We start from the raw sequence: 19,859 nt of genomic DNA, 5'->3' as shown, positions 1-19,859 counted from the left end.
CTCCTGAATTTAAAACCTGTTAAGAAAAATCTCAGTATGAAACAGTACATTTTGATTACCTAAAAAACATTTCCTTATCCTTGTTAATACAGCCATGAAGTTTATAACAATATTTTCTACAGGCAGTATTTTCTCCTGGAAGTACAGGAGACTTCCAGGATTCAGGGCTGGAGCACATGCATGCATACACACATAAAGTTCTCAAGCAGTGTAGATTTGGGCACTTAAATTTAGTTAGAAAATCTCAAATATCAACACATTAAGTGACAAAGAAATGGTGCCTACTTGATTTTTAAAACAAAAACATGATCTAGGTCCCTTATGGACTTTCTTTTTACAAAATTTAAGAAGTATTGATGTATTGACAAGTGAATTATTTCTATCAAAATTTGAAATTTCTAATAGTATACACTAATGTTTAACTGTAACAGGTTCTTCTTGCAAAACGGAAACTGGATGGAAAATTTTATGCTGTCAAAGTGTTACAGAAAAAAATAGTTCTCAACAGAAAAGAGGTAAAATAAAATACCTGTTGTTTCTCTCAAGCCCATTTTCTCAATTAAGAGAGTTGTTTTCTAGTGTATAATACAATTGATCTTTTGCCTTTTTTCCAGCAAAAACATATTATGGCTGAACGTAATGTGCTCTTGAAAAATGTGAAACATCCGTTTTTGGTTGGATTGCATTATTCCTTCCAAACAACTGAAAAGCTTTATTTTGTTCTGGATTTTGTTAATGGAGGGGAGGTGAGTTTTGTAATGAGTTTTCTAATATTAATAGTTTAGAAAAATAGCATAAAGTCAAAGTTTTTCTTGTAAGTTTTAGAAGGACAATATAAAATCAGTAGCTTTTTATAGCAATAATATTCAAGGTACTGGCTGAATACAGGATGTGGAGAATTGTAACACAGAGCTTGTAAGCATATGGTATAGTTGAGAAGGTTCATAAAAGAACCTTGATATGAAGCTGCTGGCTTCATGGACAGGTTTGTCACTAAACTATATAGCAAGAATATTAGAATAAAACGTGATTTGTAATTTAGGCAATTATCTCAACAGTTACATACAAATATTACTCCAGCTTCTCATATTCCAAGATGTGCAAATTATTAATCAGATGAGGTAATTCTCTAATAAGGGGCTCTGTGGTGGTAGCGTGGCTCAGTGGCTCGCACCTTTAGTCTCAGCTACTCAGGAGGCTGAGGCAGGAGGATCACTTGAGCCTGGGAGTTTGAGGCTACAGTAAGCTATGATTGCACTGCAGCCTGGGTAACAGAATGAGACCCCATCTCTTTAAAAAAAAAAAAAAGGCTTTATGATAAGGTCTGTTTTGGAAATGTTTCATGTTATGTCCATTTCTTGGTGATTCACAGTATGCCTCAGCATGTTAAAGACTTTGAGAAATTCTGCCTTAAACAAAGTCAGGATATCTTTTTTTTTTTTTTTTGAGACAGCGTCTCACTCTGTCACCCAGGCTGGAGTGCAGTGGTCACAGCTCACTACAGCCTCAACCTCCTCAAATCGAATATCTTAAGAGAATTTTTTAAAACCATGCAGTCCCCTTTTTTGTTTCAACCAATCTCTTAAGTATTACGCAAAACTCTGATTCAGATGGATATTGAAATACACTTTGGGAAATGCTGCTATTATAATAATTACAATAATAACTAACTTCCACTGAGTATTACTTAGTATCCATCACTCTGGCTCTTTGTACATATAATTGTACCTTCACAACAATCTATAATAAAGACTGAGGCACAGAGAAGCTGGGTAGCTTATAGAAGTAATGTGGTTAGTATCAGAGGCGGGGATTGAACTGAGGCAGCCTGATTCCAGGATCTAGGCAGCTGACCTCTCAACCCTCACACCTTTCTAATTTGTTTGGTCTTTGACCTGTGAATGTCTAAAAATTTTTTTTAATAATAGATATTGTCATATCTTTACAAAGGGATCTTTCATTCCCCAATCTCAGAGCGGAAAATGACTCAGCATTTAACTGTAGAATAAAGGAACTGTAAGGAAAATTAGTTAATATTCTGCAAAGCCAAAAGATGGTCAGACACACCTAGATCATTTTGGGGGAAGATTGTAAAAAGAATGATTATTCACCTTTCTGCATCTGTCACAAAAGTCCCTTAAGGCCAGGTGTGGTGGTTCAACACCTATGATCCCAGCAATTTGGGAGGCCAAGGTGGGTGGATCACTGGAGCCCAGGAGTTCAAGACCAGCCTGGGCAACATGGCGAAACCCCATCTCTACAAAAAAAATAACAAAAATTAGCTGGGCATGGTGACATGCCTCCGTAGTCCCAGCTACTCAGGAGGCTGAGGTAGGAGGATTGTTTAAGCCCAGGAGGTCGTGGCTGCAGTGAGCCATGATCACATCACTGTGCTCCAGCCTGGGTGACAGAACAAGACCCTGTGTCAAAAAAAAAAAAAAAAAATCCCTTAAGACTCTTCAGTGTAGAGGCAAGATTATGCATCTCTCAGGCATCCAGATTCATTGATGCAGGTGACCCCACATTGTTTTCACCTTGAAGGTTGTCGTTTAATTTTATGTGTGCCCGAGTGCTGACAGATAAAGAGAATTTATTGAGGCTTGGCACTTTGCAATTATTTTACATGCATTATGTCAGTAAATCACAACTCTTTTGGAAAACACTATTGTGCCCATTTAATTTGCCATGGCATTAATATTAAATGCCATGAAATTTTCGTTCTTTCTTTCTTACTTATTTATTTATTGAGACGGAGTCTCTCTCTGTCACCAGGCTGGAGTGCAGTGGTGCGATCTCAGCTCACTGCAACCTCCAACTCCCTGGTTCAAGCGATTCTCCTGCCTCAGCCTCCTGAGTAGCTGGGATTACAGGCACGTGCCATGACGCCCAGCTAATTTTTGTATTTTTAGTAGAGACGGGGTTTTGCCATGTTGGCCAGGATGGTCTCAAGCCAAACTCCTGACCTCATGATCCACCCGCCTCGGCCTCCCAAAGTGCTGGGATTACAGGCGTGAGCGACCGTACCTGGCTTAAATTTTCTTATTTATAAATAAGAAAATTGAGGTTCAGAGAGGTTAAATAAGTGTCTCAGTGTTACAGTGTTCTAGTAAGTGTCAGACCCTGGATTTAACCTAGATATCTCGACTGCAGAGCCCATTCTTAAGTGCCACCTTGTGTCTTTGAAATGTTCACGTGAAGCGTCTAAGTGCAGGTGAGATCCCACTGCGAGCTCTCTGCTTTATATGTGGTTTCTTCGTGCTCTTTTAGGGCTTTGCTTCTGAGACGTTTTTGTACAGTGACTGCTCACTGGCAAAGATTGAAAGAGGTAGGCTTGTCATCTGAAAGATGCAAGATAATGAAAAAAGGAGAATAAAATACAATAGAATGCCAGGGTGGGTGCGTGGAGAAGTTGAGTGGGTAATAGGTAGACAAGGGTTAAAGATGAGGAGAAAGGAGTGTGGTTTCCATACATTATTACTCTTGTTTTCCCCCAGTGTTCATACTTAGAAATTTTAACTTTGATATATGAATACTTAGCTTTGTATACTACTTCGTATCTTTTTTAGAGCAAAGTAGAATAAAAACAAATAAGTTTTATGACACTTGGCAGATGAGCAAGCCTCTCTGAGCCTCAGCTTCTGATTTCCTGAGTCAAAATCGTTGGCTAATGTCCACATAGGAAACATCAACACTGAGGTGGTGGTTAAAACCAACAGAATGGATAAAGTTACCTGGGAAGGGTATTCGGAAAAAAAATAACACATGGACCAAGGGCAGAAACCCTGTCATCCCTGCATTTTCTGAGGCCAGAAAGGAGCAGAGATGGAATTCACCAAGACTCAAGGAGAGATTTTTGTCTTAGAAGCCAAGGGACCCAGTGGAAACTTCCCCCAGGCAGTAACCTTAGTTAAAGGCCAGGTTATAAGAAATAAATTAAAAATTAGGAAGTATAAGAAATGAACTAGAAAGTCCAACTGCTGTTTAGCTGCAGCCGGTTGCTGCTGCTGTGAAGTGTAGGCCTAATGGTCCAGAGCTTATCTTTTTTTAAAAAAGAAACCAAAACCGTGAATTTTTACCCCCAAATTCCCAATTTTTAATGTTATCAACTAATTCAGATTTTTTGAAAAACAGTATTTGGCTTAAGTAAATTATATGTATGGAGATATATATATCTATAGATATATAGATATATATATTCATATGGGTTATATTTGTTCTGCTGGGCTGTAGTTTTTAATCTCTGAATAGTGTTTGTTTTTTTCAAATGGAAAACATAGTCCAGAAAGGCCCTGTAAGATAATTACATGGCAATATCAAGATCATTGATCTTCATCAATAATCTTTTCCAGAACAGTTGCCTGGAAGGGTGAGAACATTTTTGCATTGAGCAGTAAATGGGAGATGAGTGACATTAGCAAGGGTAAACAAAGACACGTGGTTGAAGAGAGAGAATGATTGTTAGGTGGGGACATGGATGAAGGGGAGTCACAGTTCTGTGCCTTGTTACATTTTTAGCTTACATTCAAAGTAACAAAGAACAATTCCTACCTTTGTATTTACCGAATATATTTGTTTAATGCTATGTGTGAATGATCCTAACATTCTCTCTCCCCCAACCCCCACAACCATTTTGATAGCTTTTTTTCCACTTACAAAGAGAACGGTCCTTTCCTGAGCACAGAGCTAGGTTTTACGCTGCTGAAATTGCTAGTGCATTGGGTTACTTACACTCCATCAAAATAGTATACAGGTACGATTTTAAAATATACTTGTAAAAATTGTATATAACAATATTTTATTTTGGTTTGTATTCAGTTTTGCTTTTCCTTCCTTTTAATTTGATAGAGACTTGAAACCAGAAAATATTCTTTTGGATTCAGTAGTAAGTATTCTCTTTTAAAAATCTACTAGTTCTCAATTTTTGTTGTTGCTTTTATGCTTAGTACAAAAAAAGGCTCAGAGATTCTGTACTGCGTTATTTTATTTATATAACATTCTCAAAATGACAAAACTGTAGGGATGGAGAACAGATTAGTGGTTGACAGGGTCCAAGGGGATAGAGAGTGCAAAGATAAAGGTAGCATTAGGGAAGTTCCTTTGGTGGTTGTTACATGACTCTATACATCTGTATTGCGTAGAGCTACACACACACACAAAGCATGCATGTAAAAAGTGAAAACTGAATAAGGTGGACAGTCTGGTTAATAGTATTGTACCAATGACAATTTCCTCTGTATACTATTTTGCAATTTCATGTGGATCTATAATTATGTCAAAATAAACGGAGTTTTAAAATTGTTAATTTATTGGCCGGGTGTGGTGGCTCACGCCTGTAATCTCAGTACTTTGGGAGGCCAAGGTGGGTGGATCACTTGAGGTGGCACGCCTGGGCAACATGGCGAAACACTATCTCTACTAAAAATGCAACAATTAGCCAGGTGGCACACGCCTGTGGTCCCAGCTACTCAGGAGACTGAGGCATGAGATTCGCTTGAACCCAGGAGGCAGAGGTTGCAGTGAGCCGAGATCACACCACTGCACTCCATCCTGGGCGACAGAGTAAGACTCTGTCCAAAAAAAAAAAAAAACTTACTGAAAAATTGTCAATTCATATTTATGCATTGTTTTATCTTACTGCCCCTGTATTTGTCAGGGACATGTTGTCTTAACAGATTTTGGGCTTTGTAAAGAAGGAATTGCTATTTCTGACACCACTACCACATTTTGTGGGACACCAGAGGTAAGAAATATATCTCATTGTCATTTATATAATCGTGTATAAAATGCAAATATGAATTACAGATTGCATATATAAATTTAAAATAAGAAAAGCAGAATAAAAACTGTCATTTCAGCTTCCAGCCAGCTGGAAATATCTGATAATCATGCCTTGATAGTTGGGTATTTTTAACTGTGATTGTTAGATACTGCAAGACTCTTTTGAATAATCCAACAAATATAAATTATGTTTATTTGTTTTTAATGTTAGAAGTTTACCTTAGGCTTCTTTACACATTTAATTATATTTCTTTTTTGTTTTTGTTTTCTTCTAAGGTAAATATTGTAGAAAATTATATTTCTAATCCTTTAAAAATCACAAATCAATGATGAAAGTGTTCTTTCTGTGAATATGTTAACAACATTGAATCACACACTTTAAATGGGTGAATTGTGTGATATGTGGCTATTTTAATAAAGCTGTTTTTCTTTTAAAAAATGAGCTAAAGCAAATATGGCAAAATATTAACACGTGACTATATCTCAATTGCAGTTTATTGGTTTCTCTTGTTTTTTTACATGTTTGAAATATTTTGTAACAAAATTAAGTGTTTACTTACTGGAAGAAACTAAAGCAGTGGATATGGAAAAACAAATCACAAATCAGAATTTATTTACCAGAACATCCCATTTTCGAATCATGTTAGCTAGCAAAAAAAGTATCTATTTGTGACAATAGTAATGATCCTTACAAATCATGTAAAAGCTTTATTATTCATACTTCACACACATAAACAAGTTTAGTTTATTTAAACTGTCCAAATTCCAAGGTATTTATAATGATTTTAGGTACCATGTAATATTTCATCTTTATCATGGAGTACTTGTAAATACAGTGTTGAAAATGTGTGAGAAAATGGCTTCTGAGTTCAGAAACTTAACTAAAAGTATCTCTAAGTAACAAATATTTACCTTGAAATGGGTTTTTCCTTCTTTTTTCTGTCTAACCCTAGTGCTTGTGTATATTTATAACCATTGTGTTTTGGTTTATGAAAAAACATTCTTTTTTTTTTTTTGAGAAGGAGTCTCGCTCTTTCGCCTAGGGTGGAGTGCAGTGGCGCTACCTCGGCTCACTACAAGCTCCGCCTCCCGGGTTCATGCCATTCTCCTGCCTCAGCCTCCTAAGTAGCTGGGATTACAGGCGCCCGCCACCGTGCCTGGCTAATTTTTTTTGTATTTTTAGTAGAGACGGGGTCTCACCGTGTTAGCCAAGATGGTCTCGATCTCCTGACCTCGTGATCCGCCCGCCTCGGCCTCCCAAAGTGCTGGGATTACAGGCGTGAGCCACCGCGCCCGGCTGAAAAAACATTCTTTGTTATTTTATATTAATTTCATAGTTAAAATATTTTGCCATTTCTTTTTTTTTTTCCTTTTTCTTTTTTTTTTTTTTATGAGATGGAGTCTCACTTTGTTGCCCAGGCTGGAGTGCAGTGGCGTGATCTCGGCTCACTGCAAGCTCCGCCTCCCGGGTTCATGCCATTCTCCTGCCTCAGCCTCCTGAGTAGCTGGGACTACAGGCGCCCACCACTACGCCTGGCTAATTTTTTGTATTTTTGGTAGAGACAGGGTTTCACCGTGTTAGCCAGGATGGTCTCGATCTCCTGACCTTGTGATCCACCCCCCTCGGCCTCCCAATATTTTGCCATTTCTTCAGATCACATAAAAAAGCTTAAGAGGAAATTATTTTCTTACATGTATTTCATATGGGAAGAGGTAATATATTTTGGAATGTAAAATTCAAGTTCACTGTCTTAGATGTGTTAAGTTGTGATGAGTCTAAATTTTCTACAAATTAAAATGTAAATAGACATCTACAACTTACACAAGTTTTCTAAATAATATGTTAGAGAATTGCTGTTATAATTCTCAAATGAGAATGCAATTCTTTCTTTTTTACTGAAAAGAAAAAAAAGGATTATAATTGCTATATTAAGTATTTTTGCCGGGTGCCATGGCTCATGCCAGTAATCCCAACACTTTGGGAGACCGAAGTGGGCAGATTGCTTGAGCCCAGAAGTTCCAGACCAGCCTGGGCAACATGGCTAAACCCCCGTCTCTATGAAAAATATGAAAAACTAGCCAGGTGTGGTGGCGCATGCCTGTAGTCCCAGCTCCTCAGGAGGCTGAGGTGGCAGTATCACCTGAGCCCAGGAAGTAGAGGCTGCAGTGAGCTGTGATTGTGCCACTGCATTCCAGCTTGAGTGACAGAAAAAGATCCTGTCTCAAAAAAACAAAAAAATTATTTAAGGGGAAAACATGAATAATGACCAAATGAACTTCTAAAATAATATTTGAAAGACTTTCCCCACAAATACCTACATCACATCTATTGGGAATTATAGATTCTACCTTCGCGATACTCTTATTTATTTTAACTGTATCACGGTTTCCAAGGAGAAATGCAGAATACATGTATTTTGAAGTGTTCTAGTTGACATTACCTAAGAACCACTGGTGTAGAATGAGAATACCCAACCCACTGGAAATCTAGATAATTTGGTCTCAGTATGATAGCAACAACTAAAATTTGTTAAATTTCTCAATTATTTATAAATTTTGTCTTGATTTGTTTACTGACTTGCTCTAATATTTTATTGTTTTCTATAGTATCTTGCACCTGAAGTAATTAGAAAACAGCCCTATGACAATACTGTAGATTGGTGGTGCCTTGGGGCTGTTCTGTATGAAATGCTATATGGATTGGTATGTATTTCTATACCTCATTATTCCAATGTATTATCATTGATTTGATTGTCTGTCTGTCTCTCTCTCCCGCCTTAAGAATCTCATGGACACTTGTCTGTCTGTCTCTCTCTCCCGCCTTAAGAATCTCATGGACACTTAGATAACACTAACAGAGCAGTAATAGCCTGGTTAAATGAACCCAAAACGACATTAGGAATAAGGACATAAAGAGGCTGGGCATGGTGGCTCACGCCTGTAATCCCAGCACTTTGGGAGGCCAAGGCAGGCTGATCACTTGAGGCCAGGAGTTTGTGACCAGCTTACGCAACATGGCGAAATCCCATCTCTACTAAAAATACAAAAAATATCTGGGTGTGGTGGTGCATACTGTAGTCCCAGCTGCTTGGGAGGCCCAAGAATCCCTTGAACCCAGGAGGCAGAGTTTGCAGTGAGCCAAGATTGCACCACTGTACTCCAGCCTGGGTGACAGAGGGAGACTCTGTCTCAAAAAAAAAAAAAAAAAAACTTTTTATTTTGTTACTAGTTTTTTTTAATTAATATAATTGTTTCTCTGTTATTCTAATAACTACTTCAGATGTTCTTACCCCCCTGGCATTTTTAGAAATAGACACCTGGTTGTAATATTAAAATTACCTGCTTCCATTCAGTTTACTCAAATATCACTCTAATTTGAAGATAATGGACAAAAAAAGATTTTGCATTTATCAATAAATTACTGTATTTCAGAAGATCTTTTGGTTTTTGGCTTTTATTTTGTTTAATAGATTTAATTAATACACAGGTGCTCAGCTTTTCCCATCATTGGAGATCACTCTGTTCCCATCCCTGAAAACACCATGTCTTAAAAATTTTCTTGGCCGGGCGCGGTGGCTCACGCCTGTAATCCCAGCACTTTGGGAGGCCGAGGTGGGTGGATCACGAGGTCAGGAGATCGAGACCACGGTGAAACCCCGTCTCTACTAAAAATACAAAACATTAGCCGGGTGCAGTGGCGGGCGCCTGTAGTCCCAGCTACTCCGGAGGCTGAGGCAGGAGAATGGCGTGAACCTGGGAGGCAGAGCTTGCAGTGAGCCGAGATCGCGCCACTGCACTCCAGCCTGGGCGACAGAGCGAGACTCCGTCTCAAAAAAAAAAAAATTTTTCTTGAAAAAAGTGATGTTTATGCAGTCAGTTTGCCCAGTTCTTATTTAGTTAAAGACACATAGACTGGCCAGAGCTTCTGATTAACGAGAATAACGTTTTTTCACTACATTGAGTTAATATTATTCCAACCCAAAGCAAACAGCGTAGGCATTTTAGTTAGCTCAAATAGCTTTATAAGAGTACATGTATGTTTTTCTGTAGGCTTTTTGACATGTTTAGAATAGTTTCTAGACTCCCTTTGTGGTCCCCTAAGTGTCCAGCAGCCTCATGCTGGGCACCATGTGTGAATCCCTGAGGCTGCTGCTACCGCTGATGTTAAATGCCACGGTCAGCCAAGACCTGAGCTGAGTGTCTATTTGCTTTTTATTGAAAACTGTGGAGCTTACAGTGAAATTCAGCACATGAAGTACATTTCAGAGCGTTTGTTTTATCTTGCTAGTTTTGAATGATAGATTCCTGTGAAAGCCAACACCATCTCTTCTTTGCCCTTGACTGTGACCTGCATGTTAAAAGATCTAGTTTTCTGGTTATGCTGCTGACTTAGAACATTGGAAAACCACTTTATACCTGATTTCCCTTTAAGCACTATTTATTTGCCATCTTGATATTTCAGAATCCTTCAAATTTATTTAGAGGACTTTGAAAATATATCATTGCACATAAAATGCAGTTGATTCAAAAGAGAACATTTGAAACATACATTTTATTAATCAAACTTTTATTGATTGTTTTAAAATGAAGTTTTATTTTGGCCAGCCGCAGTGGCTCACGCCTGTAATCCCAGCACTTTGGGAGGCCAAGGCCGGCAGATCACCTTAGGTCAGGAGTTCAAGACCAGCCTGTCCAACATGGCAAAACCTCGTCTCTACTAACAATACAAAAATTAGCCTGGCACAGTGGCGTGCCCCTGTAATCCCAGATACTTGGGAGGCTGTCAGGAGAATCATTGAACCCGGGAGGCGGAGGCTGCAGTGAGTGGAGATCATGCCACTGCACTCCAGTGTGGGCAACAAAGTGAGACTCCATCTCAAAACAAAAAACAAGTTATATTTTAAAAGATAAGCTTTTTCTTTCCTACACAAAGGAAAGGAAAAGTGGCAAGCCTGTAAAACTCCCTTAACTTTAAAAATTATGTATATTTTAATTTTTATTTTTACTTTTTTGAGACAGAGTCTCACTGTGTTGCTCAGGCTGGAGTGCAGTAGAACAATCGCGGCTCACTGCAACCTTGACTTCCCAGGCTCTGATGCTTCTCCCACCTCAGCCTGCTGAGTAGCTGGGACTACAGGCGTGCGCCACCCCACCTAGCTTGCTTGCTTGCTTATTTATTTATTTATTTATTTATTTATTATTTTTAGTAGAGACAGTGTGTCGCCTGTTGCCCAGGCTGGTCTCAAACTCCTGAGCTCTAGTGATCTGCCCACCTCAGCCTCTGAAAGTGCTGGGATTTCCAGTGTGAGCCACTGTGTCTGGCCTCACTTTTTATTTTGTAAACTTCTGTATTGTTTGGATTTGTTACAACAAGCATGTATTACTTTTCTAATTTTCACAAAAAGAGACTGAAAAGAAAAATGTTGTTTTAATGTTTTAAGTCACATTCATCTTATTTTATAAAAATACTAGTAACTAATATTTAAAAGGTAAAAACAAACCCACAAGGGTAAAATATTAGGGACCAGTCCTCTGGTGAATAAATCGGCGTGTTTTTTTTTGTTTTTTTTTTTTTAAAAAGAACAGTAACATTTTACATGGTAATTCCCTCTTTGGAAAAATGTTTCTGGTGCTCTGGATACATTAATTCAAAAGGAAGTAGTTTTGTAGGTTACATATTACAACCTTGCAGACAGAACCTGAGTAGCATGATAATCTTCTTTCCTCTTATTCCCAGAGTACAGAAACCTGTACAGCTCATTTTTTTTCTCAAAAGTTGTTTATTTATTTATTTATTTGAGATGGGGTCTCGCTCTGTTGCCCAGGCTAGAGTGCAGTGGCACAATCTCAGCTCACTGCATCCTCTGCCTCCCAGGTTCAACCGATTCTCACGCCTCAGTCTCCTGAGTAGATGCGACTACTGGCGTACACCACCATGCCCGCTTGGTTTTTTATATTTTCAGTAGAGATGGTTTCACCATGTTGCCCAGGCTGGTCTTAACTCCTGGCCTCAAGCAATCTGCCCACCTCAGCCCTCCAAAGTGCTGGGATTACAGGCATGAGCCACCACGCCTGGCCTTTATTTTTACTTTAAACCTTTATAATTAGATGATTAACTAGCTAATGCTTGTGTTGAAGCTACACCCCAAGTCTTTTGGCTGTTGCGGTGGCATTTTTAATTCTGCAAAGTACAGTCATAATATTATCTCTGTCATAAGTACCTAAGAAACATTATCTTCAGGCCTCCATCTCTACTGGAAATCCCTTTGTTTTAGTGAGTTTATTCCCAAGTCTGAAATCAATGTTTGATGTGTCTTGAACTTCTATTTCCAATGATTCTGTCATTATGCCTATGATAAGGTTGGTGGTTTTCTCTAAAACAGGTACTACTACAGGTTGTATATAATTTAACAGCTGTCTACAGGGTGCTATTGAACAAACTGGCCCTAATTCATTCAGTGAACACTTATTAAGCTCTGTGATGTGTTCGGTTTTAGAATCTCTTTGCTTCAGGAAGCCACACTGCAGGTGTCTACACGTCCCAAGAGGTCCATACATTTTTTCAACTGACTGCTCCCTCAAGATTAAAGCCATTTTAACCCTGTTTTCGCATAATTTGTTTACCACTAAGTTTATTTTGCTTTTTTTTTTTTTCCAGCCTCCTTTTTATTGCCGAGATGTTGCTGAAATGTATGACAATATCCTTCACAAACCCCTAAGTTTGAGGCCAGGAGTGAGCCTTACAGCCTGGTCCATTCTGGAAGAACTCCTAGAAAAAGACAGGCAAAATCGACTTGGTGCCAAGGAAGACTTTGTATGTAACAGCTTTCCCAGCTCCAGCTTTATTTAAGCTTATTTAAAATTTGGAAATAAAGCTTTATTTTATATGGTATTTAATGGAATGAATACATGTGGAGAATAGCAACATGGAAAAAAACATACTTGTCTCCACAGTTTTCACCTGTATTTATATAAAACTTATAGTATTTAAAGCACTTTCTCTTGCATACACTTTTCGCCCTGTCCACCACATACACTTTCGCACCCTATTATTTACTTGATTTTCATTTATTACAAATTCCCCCCCGCTTCTTTTTAAGAAGGGTTGTGTGGCATATTTTCACTACCTAAACTTTCTTTTGCTGTTTTTATTGCTAAATAATACTAACATTTTCATAACTAATAACACAGAGACTAACCAACTAGTAAGCTTTTTGTTGAGGGTTTGGGACTATCTAAAGTCTAAATCATTTCCTTTAGCAGGAATTTGTTAAGTGCCTCCTGTCTGCATGAGGTAATGTCTTTTGCCTTGAACGCTAAGTAACTTTTTTTTTTTTAGAATTTGGTGAGACCTCCTTGAGATAATTAGGGAATCTACATGTTTGTTTCAAATAAGGGTAATTAAATTTGTAGTGTGGTTACCGGCATTATGTTAGTGTGTCAGTAAATGCACAAAATATTGAGGAATATGAACTTTTAAATTGCTTTCTCAGATATTCTTGGAGGCTGCTTATCAACCTTGAACTTGAGCTGTGAATAAAAGACTTTGCTGCTACTGCTCTACCCCTGCTCCCCTGTTCAGCTGGTAGTTCTGCCAACAACTTCCTTTCTGTTGTTCCAGACAGTCTTGCTAATATTTCACACCTCCTTGTTCCTTGGTCCATTTATTGAATTCATTGATAGAGATTGCAGCTCTAGATGAATCCAACTATCATCTCATGGGCTGCTGAACAGTGCTAAAGAAGGTAACAAACTGGCATATTGGAAGCACTGTGAACCTCGTCTGTGCTTCCCCACTGTCTGGTAATACTTTTTGTTTCTCTGTGTAGCCTACTCTCCTCCTCTCTGTATTAACCATTTCACACCTTCTCTCCAGACTTCCCAGATTCCTTTTCTTCTTCTTCACTTTAAACAGATGATCTTGCCTTCTATTTTGTAAGGAAAATAGAACCATCAGAGTGGAGCTAACTTAGCTTCCTGCTATCAAATCCACAGACCTATATATACTTGCAGGATCCTGTCATTTTCTTCCTATTGTAGTGGAAAAGGTCTGTTTCCACCTGTGCACTGGATCCTGTCCATTTGTAAGGAACCCTGTCCATGTTTGTTTTGCACAAATAACTGCTCCCTTTTTTTTCTGGTTCCTTCCAGTCAGTAAATAAATGTTATCAAATCTGTTGCTTCTTAAGCCAAAAAAACCCTCAGTCTTACTCTCCTGAGAGGTACTACTCTATCTTCTTCCCTTCTTAGCCAAACTTGTTGAAAGTTTTCTTTGTTCAGTCTCCCTTTCCCAAGCTCTTTCATTTCTCAATCTACCACAAAATAGCCAGTAGAATTGCTGGATACTTCTTTTCCTCAACTTACACCGCCCTCAGCAGCATTTAAACTTGCAACACTCTCCTGTTCCCTAGGCTTCTGCAAGAGCACACGTGCATCTCATCTCAGGCTTTTCTTTCTATATTTCTGGACCGTTCTCCATTATCTCCTGTGTAAGCTCCTTTTCAAACTTCAAGTGTTGCAGTGCCCTGTTGTCCTAAACCCTCTTTTCTTCTGTGCTGTCTTCCTGGGCAATCTCAATTGGTCCCATGGCTTTAGTTATCTATATGTTTTCATTTCACACATTTATATCTTCTGTACTCTTCAGCCCTCTCTTCTAAACTCTAGACTTACATAGTGTCTGCCTGCTCAACATCACCACTTGGAATTCCTGAGAGTACCTCAGATGCCGCTATTGTCCCCCTGTGCTCCCTTGCGTATTAAAGGACATCACTGTCCATGTGGCTATTCAGGCCAGAAATCTGAGAGGCGTTCTTGATTCTTCTCTCTTCCTTACTTCCATATTCAACAAACATCCAGGTCCTGTTCCGTTTGCTGCCTGAATCTTTCCCATATCCAGACATTTCTAGCCCCACTCTTTTCCTACTCTTTGTCATCTTTAGTCTGGTTACAGTGGTAGCTATTTTTCCCTTATCTGGTCTTGACTCTTCAATCTAATTCTACCTGTAGCCAGGGCGATGTTTTGGGGGATTTTTTTTTTTTTTTTTGAGACAGGGTTTTGCTCTGTCACCGACGCTGGAGTGCAGTGCTGTGATCACGGCTCACTGCAGCCTCAACTTCCCAGGTTCAAGTGATCCTCCCACCTCAGCCCCCAAATAGCTGGATTACAGGCGTGTGCCACCACACTGTTTTGTAGAGATGGGAGTCTCGTTGTATTGCCCAGATTGGGTTTGAACTCCTGGGTTCAAGTGATGCTCCCACTTCAGCCTCCCAAAGTGCTGGGACTATAGGTGTGAGCCACTGCGCCTGGCCCAGGGTGGTGGTTTAAAAAACATTTCTCACCAACCTGATGCTTTAAAAAACAAACAAACAAACAAAAAAAACCAGTTGTGACATTCTCATAACTAAATCCCCTTGATGGCTTCTTATGACCCTAGAGCAAAATCCAAAATGTTTCATGTAGACCTGATGTGATACAGCCAGTTTAGCTCTTGAGCTTCACCTTATGTGACAGTCCCATCCCTCCCTACAATGCAGCCATATTGGACTCTCATTTTTTTGACCATACTAACCTCTTTGCCACCTCAGAGCCTTTCTGGAACATGCTCTCCCCATTCTTTTGCCTGGCTTCTTACTCATTTTTCAGACCTCTGGTGAGATACCACTTTCTCTAAGAAGTCTTTTTTAACCCACCAAATTAGGTTGGATCCTACTTTATACATTCCTGTGGCACCTTGAAGGAAAAAAAGCTAGAGGCAATACTGTGCCATTGTTTGGTAATACCAATCCTGAGTGGGATTTTTTTTTATTAGTAGAACTCATGACTGATTTTATTTCTACTCCACTGTATAAAGCTCTCTGCCCAACTTCTTTACCCACCTACTCCAGTAATAACACTAATTCTTTGTACCTCTGTAGTGCTTTATTCTTTTCATATCACTTTACATCCATACTTTACACTGATCCTCAAAACATACTTCCCCTGAAGTATTAAGGGCAGAAAGGTTATCCCCATTTTACCTCTGAGGAAACTGACTGTGAAGAGAATACAACTTAAGTTTAAGTAGGTCATTCTAAGTAACTTTCATTCAGTCTTTCTGTTGCTTACATGAATAACATCATTTTGCCACACAAATAACATACACATGTTCCTAAAAAGAGTTATTGAGGGGCAAAATAGTAATAGTTTGGCTTCATAAAATTATGCAGTTAGTACTTAATATATTCTTCAGCATTAGCAAAACAAATTTTTTTTAATATTCCAGCTTGAAATTCAGAATCATCCTTTTTTTGAATCACTCAGCTGGGCTGACCTTGTACAAAAGAAGATTCCACCACCATTTAATCCTAATGTGGTAAGTATATATCCAAATCTTTCTAAAATTGTGAAACATAATAGCAGTTCATTATAATTTTGAAACTAGATCTCAGAATCACCTGAATTAAATGGAGTCATTATCTAAATATTTGTGAAATACGTCACTCAGGGTTGTCTAGTACAACTAATAACTTCAGGGAGACCAGTAAGATTATAGTTAGATTAGGTTGATAAAAATATCTTCCAGCACAGTAATTGTAAAGTGTTTCTTTGGAGCATGTATAAGAAAAGAATGAACTCAACAAGTCAGCCAGGCATGATGGCTCACACCTGTAATCCCAGCACTTTGGGAGGCTGAGGTGGGCAGATCACTCCCAGCACTTTGGGAGGCTGAGGTGGGTGGATCACTTGAGGCCAGGAGTTCAAGACCAGCCTGGCCAACATGGCAAAACCCTGTCTCTACTAAAAATACAAAAAAAATTATCCGGGTGTGGTGATTCATGCCTTTATACTCCCAAACTACTAGGGAGGCTGAAGCATGAGAATCACTTGAACTCAGGAGGTGGAGATTGCAGTGAGTTGAAATTGCGCCACTGCACTCCAGCCTGGGTGATAGAGTGAGACTCTGTCTCAAAATAAAATAAAAAAAAAAAACAGGTATAGACAAACATAATAAAATCATATTAATGTAAATTGTTACTTTTTTGGGAAAACAATAGGATAGTATTATAAAAATGTTCATGTTAGCTAGACTTGTTAAATCTACTTGATGGAAACATTTCACCTAAAGATAATTTGTTTAAAGCAAAAAGCCATATTAAAGATGAGCTTTATACTATTAACAGTGTTGGAAAATTTTGGAAAATACAATAAATATATAACAACAGGGAAATTGTTAATAATCATCAGTAGGCCAGTAATGATGTTAGTAACTAATGATAGCTTCTTTTGTATGGGGATATACACTTCGTATGTGTAATAATATATAATTTATTCTTCAAGCTACCAGCTTACTACTATTACTGTTTTTCTTATTACACATTTTATAAATGAGGAAGTAGAAGCTCAGATATGTCTCATAGCTGGATGAAAAGTAGTAGAGCCAGGATTCCAATATATGCATGATTCCAGAGTCATTATTCTGTTTCCTTATGCTCTGTTATCTTTTCTTGTTAAATTATGTAAAAATGAGCAAACACTTAGAAAATCCTTATAAAGTTACATGAAAACATGGTAATTACAATTTTTGTGACTTAGAATTATAGCAGTAAAAATAAAGATAAGGACTAGAATAGAATATAAACCAAGACTGATTTGGAGTTTTAAGATCATAGGTGAATTTATTTTCTTTTTTTAAGTTTTTTGATGTTGCTGTAAAACTTAAGGAATCCTTTTTTTTTCAGACGGAGTCTTGCTCTGTCGCCAGGCTGGAGTGCAGTGGCACAATCTTGGCTCACTACAACCTCCGCCTCCCTGGTTCAGGAGATTATCCTGCCTCAGCCTCCTGAGTAGCTGGGACTACAAGCATGCGCCACCACGCCCAGCTAATTTTTGTATTTTTAGTAGAGATGGGGTTTCACCATGTTGGCCAGATGGTGTCGATCTCTTGACCTCATGATCCACCTGCCTCAGCCTCCCAAAGTGCTGGGATTACACGTGTGAGCCACTGTGCCCGGCCAGGAATACTTTTTTAATAAATTAGAGCAGATAAGGAGATCAGAAAAGTATTATTTAATAGTTATCAGGCTTTGTTCAAGGTTAATTTCTATACATAGCTCATAGCTGGTATTAATTAATAGGTGTAATATTTTACACCTACATACATAATATTTGTAGACTGACTTACTTCATGTAGTGCATCCAGGAATGACTCCATTAGGAATAATTTTGGTCCCAAATTTCTAGAGTTTGTGGTAGGAAACTAAGACTCTTAAGAATTATTTTATTTTTCTCATTAGACGTATCTTAGCAGAATTTAATTACATTCAAATAAATATATCATCAAGCATGTTGAAGAATTAGGGGCTCCTAAGCAACATTGGAAATGGAAACAGTATTAACTTCAGACTCAGATAGCTCCAGCATTGGATCCCTGCTCTTCTATGATTAACTAGAAGTTAAGCTTCTCCATACTTTTTTTTTCTTTCACAACATGAGCTGTGAGGTTTAATTTAGGTAACATTTGTAAAGCACCTCAGTGCATTGCACACAGTAGATATTCAATTAATAATACCTTTTTTTAATTCTTTTCCCTCTGTTTGGGAATTTTTCCACTAAATATTTATTGGTAACTTAGAAAACACAAATAAGTAGAACATGGGCTCTGTCTTCAAGAAAATTACAGTTAAGGCGATAAAATATATAAAGAGAAGAGTTAAATAATTCTATGTTTAGTGCATGTTAGGCATTCAGTGTTGTGGAATTAAAATATGTAATGTGAGGCAAAAAAACAGATGCCTCATAATAACTTATGATTGCATCTGTGGGGGAAAATCAGTTGACAGAAATAGTCTTTGATGCTTACTCTTTCAGTGAATAAAATGAATTAGTTGATTTTCCAATCGGTTAGTGTTTTATATTTTAATAGGGTAGTTACTAGGGAAAGGGAGAGTGGGGTTATTGACCATGCTAAGCTTCAGTATTTCTATGATGAATGTTTCTAGCAGTTAGTGAGAATTATTTCAAAATCAAACAGGTTGCATATTTACTTCAGTTATATGTGTCCAACTAGTCTACATTAAAAAAGGACTGGAAGCAGTTTATTTCTCTGTTTACAATGGGTAAAATGCATTCTGGATTCTCTTTTTTTAGCCCACAAAATTGAGGTTATACTGCTAAATATTTAATTTATCCTAATAAGAATTGGTTGCTTAATTTTATTCTCTCAGCAGCTGATAGAGAAAGGATAATAGCAGTGACCTAAAATGGGCTAATACAAGTGATGAATGGGTACATTATTATATTTTAATCTTTTTTTGCTATAAAACTTATCAACAAGTAGTTTTTGATACTTTGAAAGATTTCTCTTTATACCATTTCAGAACAACCAACACAAAACAAGTGCCTCCAAAATAAGCCATATTTAGGTAGGATTTCATTGAAGCTCCATCTGAAATCCTCTAAGTTACTATGAAGCATATCCTAACATTCCATTCTATGTTGGATACACCCAGGTTTTGATCCTTGCCTCCACTTTAATCCTCAGAAAAACAAACTTTGTTGCTGCTTTCATTTTGGCATCTCTTGGAACACAACTTGCTAAGGTTTTTGACTCCCTTTTTGAAATACGGACTATTCTGCATAGTTAATAGTTTACAGTTCTGTGGCCTCAGTCCCTACTTTAGGAATTTCTGTTTATTACATATAAAATTTTGGAAAAGTATGAAAACAAAAATTGACTGCTTGGTGGGAGAGGGCTCACCAACATTTCAAGTTAGAGGTTCCCCCCAAATAATCCTTAAAGTAAAAGTATAACATAGAAAATAATCCCTAAATTAAAAGTATGGCATAGTCCTGCCCTGAAGGGGGTAGATGTCGTATTGAGCTGTGATAGGAGTGGCTTGGCCATGCTCCAAGTGGGTCATTCAGAAGCCACATCTGAGAGGTGGGTCTGGACTTGGGGAGAGGCTGGCATCATTCTAACAATTCTGTAAGCTGAAAGAAAATATTCATTTCTGGGTCAATGAATCACTCTTATTAATGGCTGTTAAAACTAGCTAAGTGTTAAGGGATTGGGTGTGGTAGGAAGGGATTACTATGAAAATAC

General features: G+C 38.1%; 1 protein-coding gene across 3 annotated transcripts in view; it reads left to right on the top strand.

Moving 5' to 3' along the window:
- Positions 1-19,859, top strand: part of LOC100586435 (serine/threonine-protein kinase Sgk3) — a 148,222-nt gene that overhangs the window by 120,985 nt on the left and 7,378 nt on the right. For all 3 annotated transcript variants that reach the window (XM_030795045.1, XM_003274791.4, XM_030795046.1), the window contains 8 exons: positions 432-515; positions 615-746; positions 4,638-4,750; positions 4,846-4,882; positions 5,654-5,740; positions 8,386-8,481; positions 12,437-12,592; positions 16,041-16,130. In XM_030795045.1, the coding sequence (XP_030650905.1) occupies positions 432-515; positions 615-746; positions 4,638-4,750; positions 4,846-4,882; positions 5,654-5,740; positions 8,386-8,481; positions 12,437-12,592; positions 16,041-16,130 (795 nt within the window). The remainder of the gene's footprint in view (positions 1-431; positions 516-614; positions 747-4,637; positions 4,751-4,845; positions 4,883-5,653; positions 5,741-8,385; positions 8,482-12,436; positions 12,593-16,040; positions 16,131-19,859) is intronic.

The sequence above is a fragment of the Nomascus leucogenys genome, chromosome 16 (genome assembly GCF_006542625.1).
Source record: "Nomascus leucogenys isolate Asia chromosome 16, Asia_NLE_v1, whole genome shotgun sequence".
Classification (NCBI taxonomy): Eukaryota; Metazoa; Chordata; class Mammalia; order Primates; family Hylobatidae; genus Nomascus; species Nomascus leucogenys.
This window is presented reverse-complemented; position numbering and strand designations above follow the sequence as displayed.